The sequence below is a fragment of the Diabrotica virgifera genome, chromosome 3, assembly GCF_917563875.1.
Source record: "Diabrotica virgifera virgifera chromosome 3, PGI_DIABVI_V3a".
Classification (NCBI taxonomy): domain Eukaryota; kingdom Metazoa; phylum Arthropoda; class Insecta; order Coleoptera; family Chrysomelidae; genus Diabrotica; species Diabrotica virgifera.
In genome coordinates this window covers 259,667,160-259,690,248 of record NC_065445.1, presented here as the reverse complement: position 1 = coordinate 259,690,248, position 23,089 = coordinate 259,667,160, and the positions used below count along the sequence as shown (strand labels likewise).

The following is a 23,089-nucleotide window of genomic DNA, read 5'->3' as shown; positions in this document are numbered from 1 at the left end:
TGAGTTCACTGATGATGGACTGATAGGCCCGAAAACGTTCGTTCTAAAAATATTTTATTTCATTCATTGGAATTTTTTAAGATTTTAGTAAATTATACCTATTATATACAAGTGGTTTTACTTCATGTTAGAGTTTGTTTGATATATTTTTAGTAATACTCTATACCTGTTGAGCCTCCATAGTACTTCCGCGTTAATTTTCCTTGCCGTCCAAGGTATCTCTAACATCCGCCTATAAATCTATATTTCTAATGTTGCAATTCGGCTCATGCCTGATACTTTTGGGGTCCAGACTTCTGCCAAATACATAGCACTTAACACTTTGGCTCTCATATGAATCACCGGTGATACATCATCTTCAGTCGCTGCTATACCGGCACACATTTGCATAGACTTCTGTCTGGTACCAAGCACACTGCGGTTATAAATTTATTCTCCGATTCATATATGTCACTCTGGACGACTTAAATATCAGATTGGAAAAATTTTTAGGCAGGATTTGCTTGTGATCACCGGTGATTCACATGATATATGAATGAACCAGAAGAGTATAGTTTTCGTATTTTTCATCTGGTACCGTTCTGATTTGTTTAAATGGTTTTTTTATCATGAACTAAATAGTTGCCCAAATGCACCGGCGCTATGTCTGGAATGTTTTCAAAAAAGACATAAAGATCATATTTTTGTATCTGTTAAAATATATCTTTTCTTTTCTGTAACTTTTTATAATAAAATATTCAGCAAATAATGCTTGATTGTCTTAATAATAGTCATTTTTCTTATTACCCTTTTTAACTTGACTAAGATGAATCACCCCCGATGCCCACTTATCCGACATGCTATTAGGTTCACTTACATCCCATCAACACACTCTGTTTGCCCTATTTTATATACCAACGATATTAATGGTCATTTAAACTATACACTGCATCAGGACCAGCGATAAGGGGCCTGTAAGGGATGCACTGCAGGCGGGCGCCTCTGTTTAGGGGGCGCCAAAATGAGCTTACTTTTCTGCTGGTGTTACAAAATCTAATTTAAAAAACACCGAAGGGCGCATACACTAGTTTTTCAGGCGGGCACCTTATAACCTCTGGCACCGGGACTGCACTGCATGGTATCACCAGTGATACACATGGTCGAGAAATAAACCAAGAAGGTTGATCACCGGTGATACATAAGGTACCAAAACGCAGAATCATCACAGTATCATTGGTAGCCAAAATGTTAATCATTCTTTGTTTTAGTTCTACACTGAGATGTTATTGCAGAGAAATGTCTTCATTTTGAGGAAAGCGGTTTTATTTATTGCTAGTTTGGGTTTAATATCTGTTTCTGAAAAATGATAAAAAACAACGTACTAAGGCAAATAAATACATAATAACAAAGACGATGTAGCTTTATTACTCAACTTTTAAAAATATGTTTAGTTTTTCTAATTCTCTCTCTAATTTGTTCGCCTTAGTTTAATGTTTTCTAACAGAAATACTGTTTTAACAGTAAAACGTGTACTGGCCTAAAAGATCGCTCACTTGTTACTTTGTTAGACGCAAGTCAAATTTTGGTCAATAAACTCTGGAGTGAACTTTACGCAATGCGTATTTTAGCTCCCCTTATACATTCACCTTATATTGTCTGTCATCCGTTTTAGCGTACATATTTTCCTCATTGTAATGCGAGTGACGAATTCTGAATAAAAATATGAAACGAAGACAAAGAGGAAAAGTTCCGAGGGAATTTTTAACGAGCAGGTAATCAGGATTTTTCCTTGCGGCAATATTAACCGCCAGATTATTCCTGTTGACTTTTTTGAAATGTCAAAGTTTCTCCGGCAATAATTGGATCATTATGCTTTATTTCCACTTGGATTAAATATTTTTTATTTGCAATATAATATTGGCTCTTATATTATTAAAAAAGAGTGTAGTAATTGAAAGATAATATCGATGTATGCTTTATACAGGGTGACTCACCACTAACGGGACGAAAGATTACAGCGAAATGGTAAAGGATTTGTACAAAATTTTAAATTAGTAGTTTGTAAGTTGATAAAGGATATATTTTAAAATTATTTTGAAATATACAGGGTGTCCCAATAAATGGCGGCGTATCAAAGTTATAGTTTTTCTTATGGAACACCCTGTATTTTATTGCATTTTTTCATTGTCGGCAAAAAATAAGATATAGTTTTATAAAAGGCTTCCCTATACCTATATACAGAGTTTTCGGAGTTGATCTTGACTTTTCTTAAAATTTAAAGTTTTAAAATAAGGCTTATATAAGAAATTATAAAAAAATTACTTTTACATTTAAATAGTTGAATACTGGTTGAATGTATTAAATTATTGATTATTACGCATTTATTTACAGAGTTTTCAAAATTTACAGTCTCATTATTGGATTATTCAATATTTCATATTATGCTTAGTTTAAATGGAACATCATGTATATTAATAAATATTTAACCTTTAACTACACGCGCTGGCGTACTTTGTACGCCAGATATAAGAATTCTACTGGAAATATATTTAAAAATTTAATTTTTGACCTTGCTTATTTTTCTAACCTATCACTGGAATGTGCTTTACAATTTGGTTTTAGTTTCGTTATAATCGGCGTTCTGGAAAGATCGTAATTTACATTTTATTATTTGTTGTTTCCGGTGGTGGACAATACACCCCAGGATTATATTACTATAAGTCGTAATATAAGTACATATTTTAATTGTTTTTTAGTCATTATGGCAAAAAATATATTTTCCTTTGTAAACAATACTTTTTCTCCTGTAAAAAATCACATTAAAAAAAATTGTTTATTAGTAATTTTATTTATCATGGAACCCAGTTATTCCATGATTCCAGTTATAAATCCCAATTGGCTTACTGAAAAGGAACTCCAAGTATTCACTGATGCCGAATAAGGTTTATAACAAACAATTAAGTGTATTTAAAAAAAAAATTAAACAAATCCGCTGTTTTTAAGTGTATTTTCTTGTGGCGTACAAAGTACGCCACGCGTGTAGTTATGTTATAACTTGATGCGCGGGTAGTTAAAGGTTAAACTAAACAGCATAAATGGCAAATATTTTGCCATTAAGTCATCGGTATGTAAACAAGTAAATTTTGGATCCCACGTGTTGGGATATACATTACCTTAGGGCAGCATCCCAGTTGCCATATAACCATCAAAAGGCAATTTTTCAAAGTATGCACTTATAACGCATCAATGTGATATTTAAAGGGTGTTTACCCTAATATTTTCTTTTGTGGCTCAGCTGGCATCAAGTTTATCTTAACACTGATGATGATTTTATAAAAAATCGAAAACGTTTTGTTGTGATGTAGCGCTTTAAAGGGATTTTTAACAAAAAAAAAATTATACCTTTTACAAAGGATTTTTTCCAATTTTCTTATTGTCAAGTCTTATTGAAATTGGTGATAACACGGCAAACTCTCCCCATATTCAGCTATTTTAAACAATTGTTCCACTCTCCATATCCCAGTGGAGGCTGGTTTTCTGCAGATTCCTGCATCCTTCGATTTTACTTATCATATTTGTGTTCTGTGACCTCGGTAACCTCGGAATAGTGACTTCCGGATGATTTTAATGAAAATAACATAAAACTCAAGGAGATGAGGTCCACAATGGGCACCAGGTAGCATGAGGACGATCGGTGTTATCAAATTCGTGTTCAGAGCCCTCAGAAACCCCCGAAGAATGACTTTTGACTGATTTTGAATGAAAATAACATTAAACTTCAGAAGATTAGGTCCACTCAGGGTACCAGGTAGCTCGAGAGCCAGCATCGTTATCATATTCGTATTCAGCGACCTCCAGTAACATAAACTCCAAGAGACGAGGTCCACTTCGGAGACCAGTTAGCTCCAGGATCATCGTCATTATTATTGTGTTCAGTGGCCACGAAAACCACCGACTAACAAATCTAAAATCATTTCTGTGGATTTTTTTTCAAAATTATTACAAAGTTTTTAATTTTCTATGCATTTTGACATGCGTTTTCCTTCTGCACAAAATGCATTTTGTTCACAAATATAAAAAGGAAAAAATCCCTCTCACTGACTGTACACCATAATAAAAATTTACTAAAGAAGTAAAAATCTTCCTTTGTAGATGGTAAATAATTTATTTAAAATTTTTTCTAAAAAAAAAAACAAGTTGGACATAAAGCGGGTACATCACTGGTACGATACAAATAAACGTTTTCGGACTAATCAGTCTATCATCACGTCAGTGATGGTTCCAGATCCAAAATAGTTGAAACTAGCTACTGTGGTAGGTCGAGTGACCTTACCAATATAAAAAATTATGACAATAAGTCGATGTTACAAGATTTAAGTGTAGATAAATCAAAATGGAGTCTTTATCTTGGCTTCAAACTAATTGGTTATGTTGAAGACAATAGAGTCCGTTTTCTACTGTCTTCAACATAACCAATTAGTTTGAAGCCAAGATGAAGACTCAAGTTTGATTTAATTACACTTAAATCTTGTAACATCGACTTATTGTCTCTCTCGATGTAGACGAAATGCTAATTTTTTATACTGGTAAGTTCATTCGACCTACCACAGTAGCTAGTTTCGAATACTTTGGATCTGGAACTTTAACCTGATGATGGACTCATTAGTCCTAAACGTTTGTTTGTATCGTACCAGTGATGTACCCACTTCAGGTCCAACTTGGATCTTTTTTAGAAAAAAATTTAAATAAATTATACACCATCTACAAAGGAAGATTTTTACTTCTATAGTAAATTTGTTCACAAACTTTCCTGACACTTTCCTCAATCGACTGCAAAAAGAAGAGGAAATAAAAAAAAAGGGTAGGTTCAGTGCTTCATTTTCTTTCCTGTAATATTTTTGATATTTTTGTGAATTCATGACTTTTTTATATTAACTACTGATGTATATTAATATAATTTCTAAGTAATGTTTTATTTTATTCATACAGAGCAAGTATAGTATTTTTACTACAAAAACGTTATTACGTAGGTCAAAATTTTTGACGTAAGAGAACTGTCAAAACATTAGAATGTGACTTTTCATTATTGCCGTGTTTATAATAAACATAGCAATAATGAAAAGTCACATTCTAATGTTTTGACAATTCTCTTACGTCAAAAATTTTGACCTACGTAATAACGTTTTTGTAGTAAAAATACTATAAAAACTTCGTTTGTACAGTGGTATAAAAAGTTTATTGAAAAACTATTAAAAAGTCATCCAAAAGGATTTGCAAAACGTTTTCGATCTAGATCAGATCATCTTCAGTGCGACAATTTTTTGGCTTATAAACAAATAGAATATCTGGGGAAATATTAAATCAAATTAAATCAATCATGAAAACGGTATTGTGAAAAACCGGCAGGACGCTTCTTTTAAAAGCAGAAAACGTTTAATTGTGATGAGTGGTTCCAAAGATAAAACCGGTCAAATTTGACCGACATTTACGGCAAAGATATAAACAATAGTATCATAACTTTTGAACCATCACCTTTTTATTTTTATCCTCTTTCTCCGCACTAATTTTCAAACCTTTAAAGTACTCATAACATATATTATTATAATAAAAACTGTCGATTTTACGAGTGAAAATTGCCAAAAATAGCAAAATTCCAATCAAAAATTAGGTTGGAGAAAATGTAATCTCAAAGTTCAAAATCGGTATACGTAAAAAAATTCATTTTCTCGGCTTTCCATAGAGCAATTTTCTTCATTCTTTTTTTGTTCCCAAGTAACTTGAGTAGAGCCATCTAACTAACGCATTATCCAGTGTCAAACTTGCTTTTGTTATGGTATAATAGATTAATATATTTATAAGAAAAGAAAACAACATATTTTTTCCAGTTATAGACTTTTTTAGTACATTTTAACGTTAAAAACACAAATATTCTTATTTGAAGGCTGTATAATTATTTAAATAATTTTTATTTAAACAAATTCAAAATTTTTGTTATAATAAATAAATAAATTTATTATAACAAAAGGCTCTTATTATAACAAAAGTTAGTTAGATGGCTCTACTCGAGTTACTTAAGAACAAAAAAAGAATGAAGAAAATTGCTCCATAGGAAGCCGAGAAAATGCATTTTTTTAACATATACCGATGCATTTTTTTAACATATACCGATTTTGAACTTTGAGATTACCTTTTTGTCCAACCTAATTTTTGATTGGAATTTTGCTGTGTTTGGCAATTTTCAGTCGTAATATTGATAGTTTTTATTATAATAATTTATGTTAAGAGTATTTTAAAGATATGAAAATTGGTGTGGAGAAAGAGAACAAAAATAAAAAGGTAATGGTTCAAAAATTATGATCCTATTCTTTATATCTTTGCCGTAAATGCCGGTCAAATTTGACCGGTTTTATCTCAGGAACCACTCATCACAATTAAACGTTTTTTCTTTTAAAAGAAGCGTCCTGCCGCTTTTTTCCCAACACCGTTTTGATAACTTACTTTAATTTAGTCTTTCTCGAGATATTTTATTTGTTTATAAGTCAAAACCTTGTTTATAATTTTAAAATATTCCTGAGGCGCTTATACAGTCAAATTTTAAATGCACTAGATAGGTACAGTGTCTTTTCTACAAAAATCATAGTTATTCTTATGTATCATTTTAATTAACAATTCAATTGTTACTAAACTGTTCATTTAACTTCCATCGGCTTCTGGAATTATAATCTATACGAAAAGAGATTTTATATTACAAAGTTATTTAATTATTGATAAACAATTATTTATCTAAAATTTTAGTTAAATATTAAAGAGTTTGTTGGAAAACCCGCATTTTCCGGGGAAAATTTTCGTCGAAGTAAATCGGGAAAAACACGTCTCTATGCAGAATTTAATTACGGTGAATTTTTATTTGAGTGTTTTTGGTGTAAAGTTAAAATCTTTGGAGTTATAGAGCAAAAATTGAAAAAAACACGTTTTTGGGCGCCATTTTATTTATAAAAAAAGCAAGCACACTATCTGCGGACTTTGCATACCTATATAATTAATATATAGAATCATAAGATTCGATTCCAGCAATAAATTGCTGGTAAATAACTTTTCTCAAAAATGGCCTCTTCTCCGATAATTTGCCCAGACTATTAATATAATTTCTAATGCCCGGTTGCACCAACAGATCTTAAGCTTAAGTCGAGAGTATCATAAGAATTAATTTAATATAATTAAAATACATTAAAATACGAATACCATAATATAATAATAGATATAATTGATAATAAGGTAAGAATCTAAAATTATGGTGCAACATAAGTGATACTCAAGGAGGCCCTATCTATAAGTAGAGCTTAGCTAAGCTGGAGCTTAAGATCTGTCGGTGCAACCAGGCATAAGTAATATTTTATTTTATTGTTTTTTTCTTATATTCGGATCAGTCTCGGTTCGCATCCTAGCATACTCCTTTCCATTTTTCTTTTTACGAAATACAGTTTGTTTTTTTGCCTAAACATAAAAAAATAAATAAAAAAAGTTGAAAATAAAAGAAAATGTGTATAACTTTAAAGTCCAAAGAGCCTGTAATTTAAATCAAATACCTATTTGACCGTAAAAACTCGTGAAAGCTGGCCAGTGCCCTTTGAGCCAGCGTTGTAGCACGCATAGCTACATGAATAGCACGCCGTTTGAATGGAAACATGTTGCTTTTCCAAGTTTTCTTCGGATTTTGCAAAGGATATTAAAATTCAACACAAGCTGTCTCGAATGCAGAATTCGAAGTAGAGGAATAGAAGAACAGCAAGAATTCTATTTTACATATTGAGTCCTAACATATGCGCCGAAATTGTAAACAGACGACAAAGGTGTTTGATATATTTGAGTATCTTTTTTCTCTTTTTTCGCCCTTTTTACTAAATCTCGCTTTTTATAAAAGAAAATATTATGATATTATGGTTTGGGAGCGAAGAGATTGGTTTTTGATTACTTTATTTATCCAAAATATAGTATTATATTTCAAAAGCGCAGAAAATAAGATCAACGATTTTGATTTTTGTAAGCTAACCGAATTTAAAGACTGTTCTCGAATATTCGATACAGCTAATAGGAAAATAAAAAGGAAAATAAAATTTAACGTAAAAGCTACAAGATTGGTAAAATATTACATGCACATGAATGAACAAATCCAAATCCATTCGGATATTTTTAAATTTTAATTTCAGACAAATTAGAATATCTGAAATTTTTCATCTTCTAAAACAAAACTGACAATAATTCATCTTATTATGCCGGCTCTTTTAGAAGATTGGCGATCCAAATAGGAATTATATTTATATACATGGAACGTTAAAAGTCTATACAAATACAAGGAAAATATACAACAATGCACAAACAATAGGACCATAAAACTACTTAGCCTCACCAGGAAAATATGGAAAAGAGTAATTGATAAACAGATAAGTAAAGAAACCAAAATATCCGATAATCATTTGACTTTATACAAGGCAGATCAACAAAGATGCAATTTTCATTATAAGACATTTTATTCAAAAATACAGGAATAAAGAAACAAACGCTCATATGGTATTCATTGATCTTGGGAAAGTGTATAATAGAGTTCCTCGAGAGATGCTGTGGTGGGTAGTAAATAAGAAAGGAGTCCCCAGTGAATATGTACATAAAGATAATGAGAAAAATGTATGAGGGAGTAACAACTAATGTTATGACAGGAGTGGAAGAGACTGATAAATTTCATGTGAAAGTAGGCTCGCTGCTTAGACCTTATAGGCCTGAATCCCGCGTACCAAAAAAATTAATAGCAAGCTCAAAATTTGTTAGTAGCTTAACGGTGTCTAGTCGGACAAACTTTTATATAAGGGAACACTGGAACAGGGGAAGTTTTAATTGCGGAACAGTTTAAAAATTTGGAACGTCAGATTACGAAAGCGTCCCATGTATTTTGTCGGACAGAACATCCAATTGATTTGTTACTCTTTAATTAAACTATAATGCAAAAATCAGACTGCTATTACTAACCAATATGATTCCTGTTATTTGACATGTTCTTCGTGTTCCACTCATTAAACCTCTTCTTGGCAATGTAACAAATTTGTAACATTTTCATTTTAGGTCTTAGGTGAGTTCTAGGTAACTTGAGGTATATTTGGTTAGTCGTATTTTGTACTATGTACTAATATAAAACTATCCCTAAATGGCAATAGTTTAGTGCAGTCACTGAATATTTTCACCTCTGATTTCGTTGAACTTCCATCGATTTTCATGAAAATTGATGAGCAATTAGAGGATACTTGAAGGAACAAAAGTGACATGACGCTAACTTGCGCTTTTACCCTGGGAGTGGTTGCCACCCCTTTTCCGGGGTAAAAATTATTTCATTCAAAATAATACCATAAATCGTTAGAGGGACAAATTCTAAGCAAAATTTGTTGTATAGAGTAATTAACATAAATTAATTCTTTTTGAGTTATTAGAGATCAAAAATTTTATTTTTGCGTAAAAAAATGCATGTTTTAAAGTTATTTTTCACGTATAACTCAGAAACTATGAGCTTTACAAAAAAGTTATTATTACTAAAATTGAAGATAATAAAAAATTGATTACACTCTTCACTTAGAAAACTAAACTAATTTTAATTCAGTGTGTTATGGGTAATTGAATGTATATTTTTTTCGACGAGTACTCAAATCTAAGTATTCAAGCTTAAATAATGGGAAAACGGTGCATTTTATAAAATATACCAGCTAAGTATTTGTCAAAGTACTTCGAAATACATAGCAAATGAACTCCAGAAGGAGTTAATAGCATCAAAATTAAGCAAGTTATTATGAAAATAAGAGAACCCATTCTAATTTTTTAGTAAAAAGCGAAAAATTAAACATACGCCATCTCCACAAAAATTAAAATATATAGTAATCCTCATAATAATTTCTTTGTATTAGCGTAACTAAAGTTTTCAACAATTTTCACCAGTTTAGAATGCATATTTTTGAAAAAAGATACAATTTTAAAAAATCTGAATTTTTAAAATTATCGTTATTTTCATTTTCCTTTGATAATAACTCCAAAAATACTCAATATACGTAAAAAATGATACATAACAAAATTTTAGGTTTTTCTATATCAAATATGTTACCTTTTTTCCTATTTCCGTAGTGTAAAAAATAACGGAGATAGAAACGTTTAAAACTTAAATTTTGCTGCGAGGACCATAGATGTAACTGTGGCCATTTAACCTTTGATTTTAAAAAAAGTAAAGGGTTTAAATCATTAAATCGCGTTTTAGTAGCCTTTGGAATTATATTTCAAATAGTGTCTAGGCAAACCTGATATCACAAAAATTAACGGAGGTATTTTTAAAAAACGAAACATTTATTGGAAAAATTTTTAAAAGATAAAGTTTGAAAAATTTTTGGAGCATAAATTTTAATGTCATCAACTTTTTCGGGATCTCATTTGATAAATATTTGTAAGTACTGTCACAAATGTTTAATAAGTTTATGTTATAAAATTCATCATTTTCCCGTCTGACGTTCCAAATTTTTAACCTGTTCCACAATTAAAACTTCCCCTTTTCCAGTGTTCTCATACATCAAAGTTTGTCCGACTATAGACACGGTTAAACTATTAACAAATTTTCAGCTTGCTACTAATCAACTTTTTTTGGTACCTGGTATCCAGGTCTATTATTTTTTATCATTAATTTTAGATCAGAAAACAAGCAAATCTACAGGGTAACATTCCTTGGTACTTAATGCATGCTGATGATGTGGTGTTTGTGGAAAATAGTGACTTAGGAAGAAAGAAAAGGCGACTTAGAACTAAAACAGTGGATACAAGCTCTTGAGGAAAAAGGTTAAAACTTAGTAGGACAATGACAGAATATTTGAAATGTTCGTTTAAAAATGGAGTAACCATAAATAAAGTGATATTTTTGGATGCTGAAATGATTGTGAAAATGAGGGTTTTAAATGCCTAGGATTGGTATTACAGGCTAAGGGGGAAATAGATGGAGATGCATGCAATATAATTAGGGTTGGATGTATGAAATGAAAGTGGTGTGTTGTGTGATAGAAAAATTTCAATGAAGCTGAAGGGATAATTCTATAAAACAGCCATAAGACCAGCTATGCTGTATGGAACTGAATACTGGGCAGTTAAAAAAATAGGAACAACGAATACTTGTGGTGGAAATGAGAATGCTTAGATGGATGAGTACAGTAACAAAAAAATTAGGAATGAGTATATTAGGGGAAGTCTATGGGTGGCACCAATTGATGCCAAAATGAGGGAGCAAAGGTTACGATGGTTGGGTCACGCTCAACGTCGAGATGTTAACCACCCAATATGAAGAATTGTTGAACTGCGAGTTCAAAGAAGACCTGGGAAAATCGCTTAAGCAGGATATGTCGGTAAAGGGGATTGATGTTGATATGATGCAAGATAGAAACTTATGGGGAAATGCAATTAGCAAAGCCAATCTTGCATAGAGATAATGGCAAAGATAATGATGATGATTCAGAATTAATATTATTTGCTTAAGTGAACTGAAATGGCCATGGTTGGAAAGATGTGAACAAGATAAAAGTACTACTGTTTGGAGTTGTAAGGAATGAGCAAAAGAATATACACCTCAGGAACGGAGTTGGTATATAACACCACAGTTAGAAAAATACGTTAACATTTTAAATAAATACCTTGGACCCAAAAATCAGAATTTACAAAACGAGTGTGCAAACTTCGGTTATGTTTGGAAAATTATGTATCAGAACTTGGATGTTAAGTTAAGTTAAGAAAAATACACAGAAATTGGAACGAAGGGAAATAAAGATACTCTTACGGCGTATAGAAAATAAGAACAAATACAGAAATGATACAGCTCTACAAACAATCAACCAAGTAAAATACAAAAACTATAAGCACTAAAAGGAAAAGCACGATGGATCAGACATGTTTATAGGATACCCACAAACAAACATGTAAAACTGTATTAACAGGAGGAGCGGGAAGAAGTATACGACAAACCGAAACGTATGGAAAAATATACTAAAATAAATAAAAAATTTTAGCCTCCAGGCCTGATTTTTGCAAAAAGACTGTTTCAAAAAATGAACAAATGTTTTGGCAATGGCCGCAAGTCTTAATTCAGGATAAGGCACACGACTAAAAGCATTAAACATTTTTTGATAGGATAAGTAATCCCTCTCTGACCATGGCCAAGCAACTTACCAGATATGAACCTCATCGAAAATGTCTGAAAATTCCAAAAAAAAAGGAAATTGGTCGAAGAAGTAATAGCAAGTTTCAGTTTCAGCAGCTAGATTCAGTTGATAGAGAGCATCATTTTTCAAAAAGAAAAAGAAACAAGGTGCATAATAAGCATGTCTAATAGAAGCTTTATTTTTTTAATTAGCTGTATTTCTTAAATCCAAAGGTTGCTTAACAAAATAGTTACTGTAGTAAAATTATGTGATAATTTAAATAATTTTTTTGTTCGATAAAAATATACAAAAAGGTAAATTTTTTTTTAGTTCTATTACCATCTATACACAACTTTCAGAAACAAAATTTTGCGTTACATAAAAGCTACCTTTAAAAGAGTAACCTTTCCACATAGTAAATGCAGTCAATAAGTTTTATCAGCTACCACCAGATGCCGTTGGCAACATAAAACACCGTCTCGGCGCCCCTATCGACGCTCGGCGACGCCATGCGCTGTTATCGTACACTCTGGACCAACAACAAACCGCACAAAATTCCAAGAATTCTCTACATGCTGTCGGTCAACGGACACATAGAAAAAAATAACTATGTAGTCAGTTTATCCATTTACGGGCTTATTTTAAACGTATGTTTTTTCATCCCCCAAGTAAAAGCAACCCTGGGTGTAATGTAAGTCCAATAATTAAGTCGAGGGTAAGAGGTATCTAAATCTAAATTTTTAAGCAATTCGGCAATGACACGGAAAATTACATGGTAGCTGTATTTCACTTTCATTAATAACCTATTAAATTATTTTTCTTCTTCTTATATTAGGCCTCTTGGCCTGTTTTTAACCGATTTTTGAGCTTGTATTCGTAGCTGTCATATTGACTGCCAGCTATCTCGCCACCGTTTAAAGGGCATTCCTAATTATCTCTTGACTGTTGGCTTCGAATCTCTGGCTATACGGGCTATTCTCTCGCTGTCCATTCTCGTCACATGCTGATTCACCTATTCAAGTAAATTTTAAAATTGTCATTACTTTGGTTCCTTAAATGGAAGAGACTTCTTTCAGAGCTTCAATTAAAGGTATTGTTTTTACTTTTAAAATTCATAACCTCTGAAAGAGCTGAACAGGCTCTGGTTTAGCAAGGAAGGTCAACAGGGTAGAGTATATTAGTTTACTTCACGAAGACATCAAAATTCTCGATTTTTAGAGTTTCAGATGAGGAGTTTAAAAGAAAATATCCAAAGAAACTTTTTGCAGCTTGTAAAATACATATATTTATGTAAAAACTACCTCCAAAAAAATTTTCACAATTTTCATCTAGAAAAAGTTTCATCTAGTTAAAAATATGAAAGAACGCGTTTTTTATAAAAAGGGCACTTTTCAAACAAGCATACCTCGAAAAGTTGTGAAGCACAAAAAAAACTTTAAATGAGAAGTTGTAGATCTTTTCGAGACCTTTCGATTCGTCACTGCCTAAATATGACTGCGTTTTATAGCTGTTTAAATATGGCTATTATTTGGTTGGAAAAGGATCCTTGACATTTGCAAAATCTATCTATCTATAAGGATTTTTACAGCTGTCGTCGCCTTCCTTCTTTCAGCCAACGCCTCCAGTCGCTTCTGTTCTGCCATTCTCCCTCTCTAAGGTCTCATTTTCGTCATCTTTTCATGGCCTCGTCCACTTCATCCCTCCATGATCTTTGTAATTTACCTCCCCAGATAGCACGTAAACTTGTGGCAAGCTTGATTCTTCTTTGGTTTTAAATTGCTGCGTCAAATATGACAAGGCAAGTTTGTGTCAAGTTTGCTGCAATATTGTTATGACAAAGGTGATGATTCATGTTTGTAGCAACTTTGTTGCAAGTGCAAGCTTACAGTTGCAAAGCCACGTCACGCGTGCCATCTATACCCAGATAGCATGTAAACTTGTGGCAAGTTTGATTCTTTTTTCATTTTAAATTGCTGCGTCAAATATGACGAGGCAAGTTTGTGTCAAGTTTGCTGCAATATTGTTATGACAAAGATGATGATTCAAGTTTGTAGCAACTTTGCTGCAAGCTTAAAGTTGCAAAGCCGTCATCTATTTGGTTGACTTACACGTTACGGTCGGTTCGATTTCGTTCGTTCCCCTGACTGATATCACGTCCAGGAAAACGAAAGTGTTGCCACCGGAGAAAATTTTCAACATAAAAGGGAAAAAGTTCCAGCACCTTATGGTCCTCGTTTTCTTGGATGCAATGTCTTTCATTATATTAACAAGCTGGTCAAGTTTGTCCTCATCCTGTTCCTCTTTCACAGTCCTCACTTTACTGTACCCACCAGAGGCCTGGGTAGCTGATTCGTATTCGAGAGCGGCAGATAAGACATCGACCAGCGTCTTGTGACGAGCTAATCGCAGTGTTCTTTGCATTTCATGATCACGCAGGCCATCAATAAATGTTTGAACAGCCAAATTTTCCATCATGTCTTCGGGAGCTGTTGGATATGCATATCGTACCAACCTGGCAATATCGACCTCGTATTCTTGAAGAGCTTCATCTTTCTTTTGTCTTCGACTTTTAAACTGCGACTGATAGACATGCTCTAAATGTTCGTGCCCGTATCGCATATTCAGTCTCTTCTTCAGCTGCTCGAAGTCATCTGTCTCCTCTACGGCTATGGTCTGGAGGACATCCAAAGCGTCGCCTCGAAGAGCAATAGTGAGGTTTACAGCTTTTTCTTTTTCGGACCATCCGTTCGCTCTGGCCGCAGATTCGAACTGTTTCATGTAGTTGTTCCATGATGACTTTCCGTCGAAATTTGGCACCTTAACACGAGCATGACCTACACTCCCTTCAACTATCGACCGTGGCTCCAATTTGTATTTGGTTTCATCATCTTTAATATCTGTTAAGATGGGTTCCACCACTTTGTCCACTTTTTCAGTTTCCTCCAGTTTCTTTTCTATTTCCTTGATCTTTTCTTCAAAAGTAGATTTTATGGACGATATCTTGTCGTCGAAATCCGAAGTGACCTTAGAGATGTTAGCAGAGATCTCGTTAGTCATTTTGCTTTCAAGGGATGAAATATCACCCGAAACTTTCTTCTCTAACGATGCAATGTTTGTCGAAACTTTCAAAACATCCGAGGAAACTTGGGAGATTTCACTAGAAACTTTGTTCTCTAACGACGTAATGTCTGTCGAAACTTTCAAAACATCCGAGGAAACTTGGGAGATTTCACTAGAAATTTTGCTCTCTAACGATGTAATGTCTGTCGAAACTTGGGAGATTTCACTAGAAACTTTGTTCTCTAACGATGTAATGTCTGTCGAAACTTTCAAAACATCCGAGGAAACTTGGGAGATTTCACTAGAAACTTTGCTCTCTAACGATGTAATGTCTGTCGAAACTTGGGAGATTTCACTAGAAACTTTGTTCTCTAACGATGTAATGTCTGTCGAAACTTTCAAAACATCCGAGGAAACTTGGGAGATTTCACTAGAAACTTTGCTCTCTAACGATGTTATTGACGAAATTAAAGCAGCATGCTTGTCTTCAAACACGTAAGTTTCTGGATCATGACCCTCTTTTTTTAGTGCGTTCTTCAGACGTTCAACTAGATCAGCCTTTTTGCCAGTAGAACTCAGGTCCCTTTCTTCCAATTCAAGTCTCAGGTCTGCAATTGTTAGCTTACACAAGGAAGGCATGATCACACACTTTATTTATTACGATTTATATTTAGTTATTATTAAAGATTCCACACTGTATTAAACCGAGTTTATTTACTTATTTATTTTTTATCCACTTCTGATCACCATTTTTTGTTACGCGATTGACTCTACTATTTTATTTATTTATATCTTTAGGCACTAAGTTTAATTTAAATAAAGGAAGACTTACTTATATTATTTTATTTACATCACTTATTTATTTTAATAATTACAAATAACACCAACTAACACATCTAATTTATTTACAACTCAAATTTATGATTTAATTAACTAAACATAATAACTTCGATAACTAATATATACATTTCATTAACTCCGACTCGAATACAATTATATCACGCGTCGCGGCTCGTTCATTGACTGACTGGCCTGTGCTCGAATTCCTGTTCTTAAATACTCTGACAGCGGTCGCCTCGAATCGCCGTGGAAGGTCTGGCCTTTACTCGTAATCCCGGGAAGCATCGAGAATAATTAGGCCGGGTCGTGAGGCGTCACATTGCCCCCTCCTTAAAAGATGGTTCCTCCTGGAACCTTGTCGGGACTGGAACTGGATGCTGGTATCTGCAACTGGAGCCTCTTTTACAACTTCCAGTTGTATAAAAGTGACAGGGGACGGTCTTCTCTCCGCACCAGTAACTATGCGGATTGCAACAGACTAACACCTGGACCTCGGTGTCTTGGAAAATTTCTTCTACCATATTTCGGATAACTCTCCAGTCTAATTGGCTGCATTCTAACTTTGGCATGGCTAACTTTTGCACGTCGGACTCCAACACGTGCTCTCTCAATTGAATTAATGCATCCCATACATCTTGGTAGGTAGGTTGGTCACGGACAGTGTCTTTTGTTACCAGATAGAATAGGTAACGTGATGCATCTTGGAGTTTCAATGCTTTGCCAGGAGCTGGCAGTTGGCATTGAAGTTCTGCAACTCGACCAAACTTCCTTCAGAAGGCGGATGCCAACCCTCGTGCGTCTTTGATACTGGCCGGGATGGTATGGGCCAGCGAATAGTCATCGGGAAGTGCGAGAAGCTCTCGCTTTTCTTCAGTGGTAACACCATGTCTTGCTTTACCGGTACCTCCGTAGGCACCCATGAACTCTTCAAAGGTAAGGTCAGGTATTCCTCGAATTTGGTTGACTTCCACTTCTTCATCTACGTCGTGGTCTCCCTCGTACGGCGCCAACCGGTTATGGTGGACTATCATCGGCTTTCCCCTAGGAATCTTGCTTATTCGGTAGATAACGTCATTGATTTTCTTGACAATGAGGTACGGACCCTCCCAGAACTGCTGCAACTTGGGAGAACAACCTGTTCGCTTCTTTGGATTATAAAGCCAGACTTTGTCGTTCTCCTTAAAACATCCCCTCTCGGCTTGGGTATCGTATCGTTTCTTCATGCGGTCGCTAGCGATCTGAAGGTTAGACCGGACCAACTCATGTATATGGGGATGACCCTCTTCTTTTAGTGCGTTCTTCAGACGTTCAACTAGAACAGCCTTTTTGCCAGTAGAACTCAGGTCCCTTTCTTCCAATTCAAGTCTCAGGTCTGCAATTGTTAGCTTACACAAGGAAGGCATGATCACACACTTTATTTATTACGATTTATATTTAGTTATTATTAAAGCTTCCACACTGTATTAAACCGAGTTTATTTACTTATTTATTTTTTATCCACTTCTGATCACCATTTTTTGTTACGCGATTGACTCTACTATTTTATTTATTTATATCTTTAGGCACTAAGTTTAATTTAAATAAAGGAAGACTTACTTACATTATTTTATTTACATCACTTATTTATTTTAATAATTACAAATAACACCAACTAACACATCTAATTTATTTACAACTCAAATTTATGATTTAATTAACTAAACATAATAACTTCGATAACTAATATATACATTTCATTAACTCCGACTCGAATACAATTATATCACGCGTCGCGGCTCGTTCATTGACTGACTGGCCTGTGCTCGAATTCCTGTTCTTAAATACTCTGACAGCGGTCGCCTCGAATCGCCGTGGAAGGTCTGGCCTTTACTCGTAATCCCGGGAAGCATCGAGAATAATTAGGCCGGGTCGTGAGGCGTCACATTATAAAGGAATCTTCGCTCCAGTGCAAATTGTAAATTATTAAAAAAATCAAAATATTTGAAAATAATCACAATATTTGAAATCTGTGACATATTTTCACAGATTTTTTAAATAGGAGCATAGGAGGGAATTTTATCATAAAAGTGGGAATTTTTAAGGTACGTTGAAGGAAAAAGCTTACTCGACAGCTGGCAACACGGGAAAAGTAACATGCCTGCCAAGCCAAGCTAAGCGGTGATAATTTGTGGTTATGTCCTATACTATGTTGATATTTTTCTTTGAGTTTTTTACAATATTTACCGTACAATTCTCCGAGACTATTACTTTAATTCCTAAGCTAAAGCTTCTTTTCTTCAGTTTTTCATAGACCGACCTGTTTGTGGTAATTATAGGTAGGGGAGAGTTGGATAAAACGGGTTACCTAGCGTAGAGACCCAAATGGTGCTGCTTTCAATTGGACAACGACGAAAACTCGTTTTCAGTCGTCATTTTAACATTCTCAGTTCGTTTTACCTCGATGCCATTATTTGATGAAAAGTTATTTTAGAATTGTTTGACTCTATTTTTTTGGTACTTTGTACTTTTAAATTAGGTATATTTTATAATAATATTACCTATATGTAAATCTGTTTTAGGTTTTATTGTAAAATTGTTACTTTAACATCTTTTTGTCTTTTTTAATAGCAAATATTAAATATGTTCACACAACAAGAGTTTATAACAATTTCTTTTATTTGTTTCAGAGCTGATAGTCAAAACGGAACATCGGAATCTGAAGCTAGCGGGTTTAATGTAAGTTTCAATAAATAATTTTAGACATTAGATTGTATTTTAGTTGAGTGATTACTGAATAGATAGTTATATGAAATGGTATTGTATTTTTTATTCACGTTGTTTTATTCAAATTGTGGCTAGTATGTCAAAACAAACCTTAAGGAAGTTTGTATCAAGTTTGAAAAACAAACTTCATTCAAGTTTGTCACACTTCAACTAGCAAGTTTGATTTAAACTTGCTGCAAGTTTGCAAAGTTGCCATGGCAAACCTGCAGCAAGCTTTCATGTTTGATGTATCAAACTTGTTGCAAGTTTGAAACAAGTTTATGTTGCTATCTGGGTACTTACTATCTAAACTTACAAGTTACGCTCGTTTCGGTTTTGGTCGTTACCCTGACTGATGTCACGCCCACGCTAATGAAAGTGTTGCCACCAGAGGGAAATTTTTCTTTTTGCGAGAATTTTCAACATAAAAGGGAAAAAGTTAACTTATAAGGGAATTAGGGAATCTTTGCCCCAGTCCAAATTGTAAAATATTTAAAAAAATCAAAATATTAAAAATATCAAAATCAAAAATATAAAGTAGAAGGGACTTTTATCATAAAAGTGGGAATTTTTAAGGTACGTCAAGAGAAAAGCTACTCGACAGCTGGTAACACGGGAAAGTAACCTGCCCTGCCAAGTGCCAAGTGGTGATAATTTGTGGTTATATCCTATCCTATATGTTACTTTTCTTTGAGTTTTTAACTTTTTACCGTGCAATTCTCTGAGACTATTACTTTAATTATTATTACTAAGTTGAAGCTTATTTTTGAAGTTTACAGCTTACAGATTGGTATTATTTTTGTTTGGGTGAAATTGAGGTAAGTTTTTTATGTTTTTCGAAGCTCCTAGCTGTATTTAGGTACATACTAACATCTGAAACTGAGCATCGGAAATCGGAACAGAATCGGACGGAATCTGAAGCTAGCGGTTTTAATGTAAGTTCCAATAAATTATTAGTAGATTGTATTTTAGTTGAGTGATTAATAAATAGTTTTATAAACTGGTATTGTATTTTTTATTCACCTTGTTTTATTCAAATTATGGCTAGTATGTCAAAACAAACCTTACGCAAGATTGTATCAAGTTTGAAAAAACAAACTTCATGCAACAAATCAAAAACAAACTGCATGCAAATTTGTCACACTGTAACTAGCAAGTTTGATATAAACTTGCTGCAAGTTTGCAAAGTTGCCATGAGAAAAATGCAGCAAGCTTTCATGTTTGATATATCAAATTTGTTGCAAGTTTGAAACAAGTTTATATTATTATCTGGGCCTCCTTCTCTTTCCTATTGGGCTCCAATCCGTAATCTTTGGTATCCAGCTTGTACGATTTGCTCTTCTCACCTCACATGGTTAGTGGGTAGGAACGCCTTGGTTAGTCCTATCAGAGAAAATGAACCATTCCCTGCCCTCCACAGATTCCAGGTGTTTCCTGGCCCAGGAAACTAGTACCTGCTTAGAGTCCCTTGTCCAGGGTTACAGATGAAGACCACAACGGCAGCCACGGTGGAGAGGGAGACCTTCGGTACGGTGAGGATGGCGGAAGTGGCGACCCCGGATTTTAGAGTTAGTATAAAATCAAGCGAAATTCAAAGATACAGAATAGACATACTAGCACTACAAGAAGTACGATGGAAAGGAGAAGGAAATATCAAAAAGAAAAACTACACAATATACTACTCGGGAGAAATCAAGCAAGGGAACATGGTACAGCATTCATGGTTAACAATAATATAGGGGACGAAGTTATAGAATTTAAAGCTATAAATGAACGAATGTCATATATAAAAATAGAAAACAAACAAGCCAATATGACAATCATAAACATATATGCGCCCACAGCAAATGCACCAGAAAATGATAAAATTAAATTATATGAACAACTGGAAGAATTATATGAAAAATTCAAACTTCATGCACAAAAGAGGGCATAAAGTAACATGGTTGATACCTGGCACAACAGATGGCTATCAGATAGATCACATAATAATATCCAAAAAATGGAAAGCAATAATGCACGGAGTCAGATCATATAGAGGAGAAAAAGCGGACACATACCATTTTCTAGTAATAGGAGAAATCAAAATGAAGATAATTAAAGCAGAGAGAACTAGACAAAACAAAAGAAGATGGAATCTGGAGAAGTTAAAATACAGGAACTAAGAGAACGATATGAGACAACCCTAAAGGAAAATCTAACCGAAGCTAATAACACTGAAGACATATGGAAAAATATAAAAGAATCCATTCTAAATTCAGCTGAAGAGGTGGTAGGACAGAGGGAAATAAAAAGAAGGAAAGATGGTTTGATGCAGAATGTGAAATCAAAATCAAACAGAAAAACCCAGCAAAAGATAAATGGATATCAACTAAAGAAGAACATCATCGAAACGAATATAAAGAAAAAAGAAAGCAGCTGAATAATGTTGCAAGGACAAAAAAAACTGTGTATGGAAGAGCTGTTAAAGGACCTAGAAAAGAATAGTAAAGACAGCTACAAACTATTTGGATACCTAAAGCTCAAAAAAGAAAAGGCAGACCAGTAGTTAAAATTGACAGTAGATCATGGGAAACACATTTCACAGAACTATATAGATGCAAAGAAAGCTCGGAGGAGGAAGTAGGCGCAATGGAAGACATTAGACATAATGAAATATGGATACCAACATATGATGAATATTTAGACATCATTCAAAAAATGAAACAGAAAAGAACACCTGGTCCATATGAAATTCCCAATGAGCTAATTAAAAGCGGAGGGGAAAAGTTATTAACAAGCATCTATAGCCTAATAGTTAGAATATGGGAAGCAGAAGAAATGCGCGAGGATTGGAAAGAAGGCATAATTATACCAAGATTTAAGAAAGGAGAAGTAAAAAACTATATAGTAACAACTATAGAGGAATATCTTTACTGAGTACAGGATATAAAATTCTAACAGCCCTCATCAAACAAAACTCACTCAATTCACAGAGAAAAAAATTGGGGACTACCAGTAAGGATTCAGAGAAGGCAGATCCACTACATATTATTATACTCTTTTGCCATCTATGCAGAACTTTCAGAAAAAACATTTCCCGTTTCACCTTTAGAGCAGCACCCCTTCCACATAAGAAATCAAGCAAATTTTAGTTTAGCTAACGACCACCAGATGCCGTTGGCAACATAAAACACCGTCTCGGCGCCCCTATCGACGCTCGGCGACGCCATGCGCTGTCATCGTACACTCTGAACCAACAACAAACCGCACGAAATTCCAAGAATTTTCTACATGCTGTCAGTAAACGGTGTAATCAAGGCTATGTATGTGAGGAACGATCATTAGAACTGACCCTGAGATATTTATTTATGTTGGGTGACAGGATGAAGGCGCCAGGCTATTTTTATAATAATACTTTGGATCTGAAATTAATACATATTTGCGATAGACTTCTCTAAAATTATGAAGGGATTCTTTTTCATTTGACAGCATTGGGAAATACACGTGGTATCAGATTTTTTAGTACAGTCGAACCCGCGTATTAGTAGAGTACCGGATACAGGAATATCCCGGTTTATGGAATATAAATTCGAGGTCCCCAAACGTTTCCATTTACACCTTAATAAATTTATTCGTTTATTTGAATACGTACTAAAAAAATAATACCGTTTAATAGAATATTTTTCAGGTCAATCAATAAATTTTTACATACAATTTCCTAGAAATTTAAATTATGTCTTTTATTATGGTTTCTCGCCAAGAGTATCGAGGCCTGCAGTGCTGTTTTAGGGTAATAAATATTTATTGCTTTGTTATGAGTTCCAATACAATTGGTCGCCGACAAATTCAGGGGTCATAAACTAATTTAATTTATCTACAAACTATACATATTGCCACCCACTTGCCTGTTATAAAAGTTTTAAGAAACAGTTCGCCCATCCTTCTCGCTTATAATGTTATAAGACGTGTTCTGGATGGCCAAACCAATGTAAATTTTTCTAATTTTTATAATTTAGAGCAACAAGTGACTAGTATTTTATGTAACAAAAAAACAAGCCACAATTATTACCGATTATTTTCCAAGACTAAATAAGTAATTATTGAAGTTATACTTCTTTACCGGCGATAGAGGGTGATTTTTTTATATGTTAAAACATCAGCCCGGCGCATGCGCATTATAACTTTGTTCTGATTGGATGTTCAAATGACATGTCAAAAATTATCCGATATGGCAGCTGTGGTTTAGAGGTAAAGGTAAAGGTAAACAAATGTATAATATATTA

At 33.9% G+C, this 23,089-nt stretch overlaps 1 protein-coding gene across 1 annotated transcript; it reads right to left on the bottom strand.

Annotated features, from left to right (window-relative positions):
* Positions 1 to 240: 240 nt before the first annotated feature.
* On the bottom strand, positions 241 to 15,922 carry LOC126882731 (uncharacterized). Its single transcript, XM_050647719.1, has 2 exons — positions 15,640 to 15,922; positions 241 to 415 (listed from the first exon to the last, which is right to left on the bottom strand). The coding sequence occupies exons 1-2, from the start codon at positions 15,879 to 15,881 to the stop codon at positions 241 to 243; spliced, it is 417 nt and encodes a 138-aa protein (XP_050503676.1). The 5' UTR covers positions 15,882 to 15,922.
* Between the last annotated feature and the right edge of the window lie 7,167 nt (positions 15,923 to 23,089).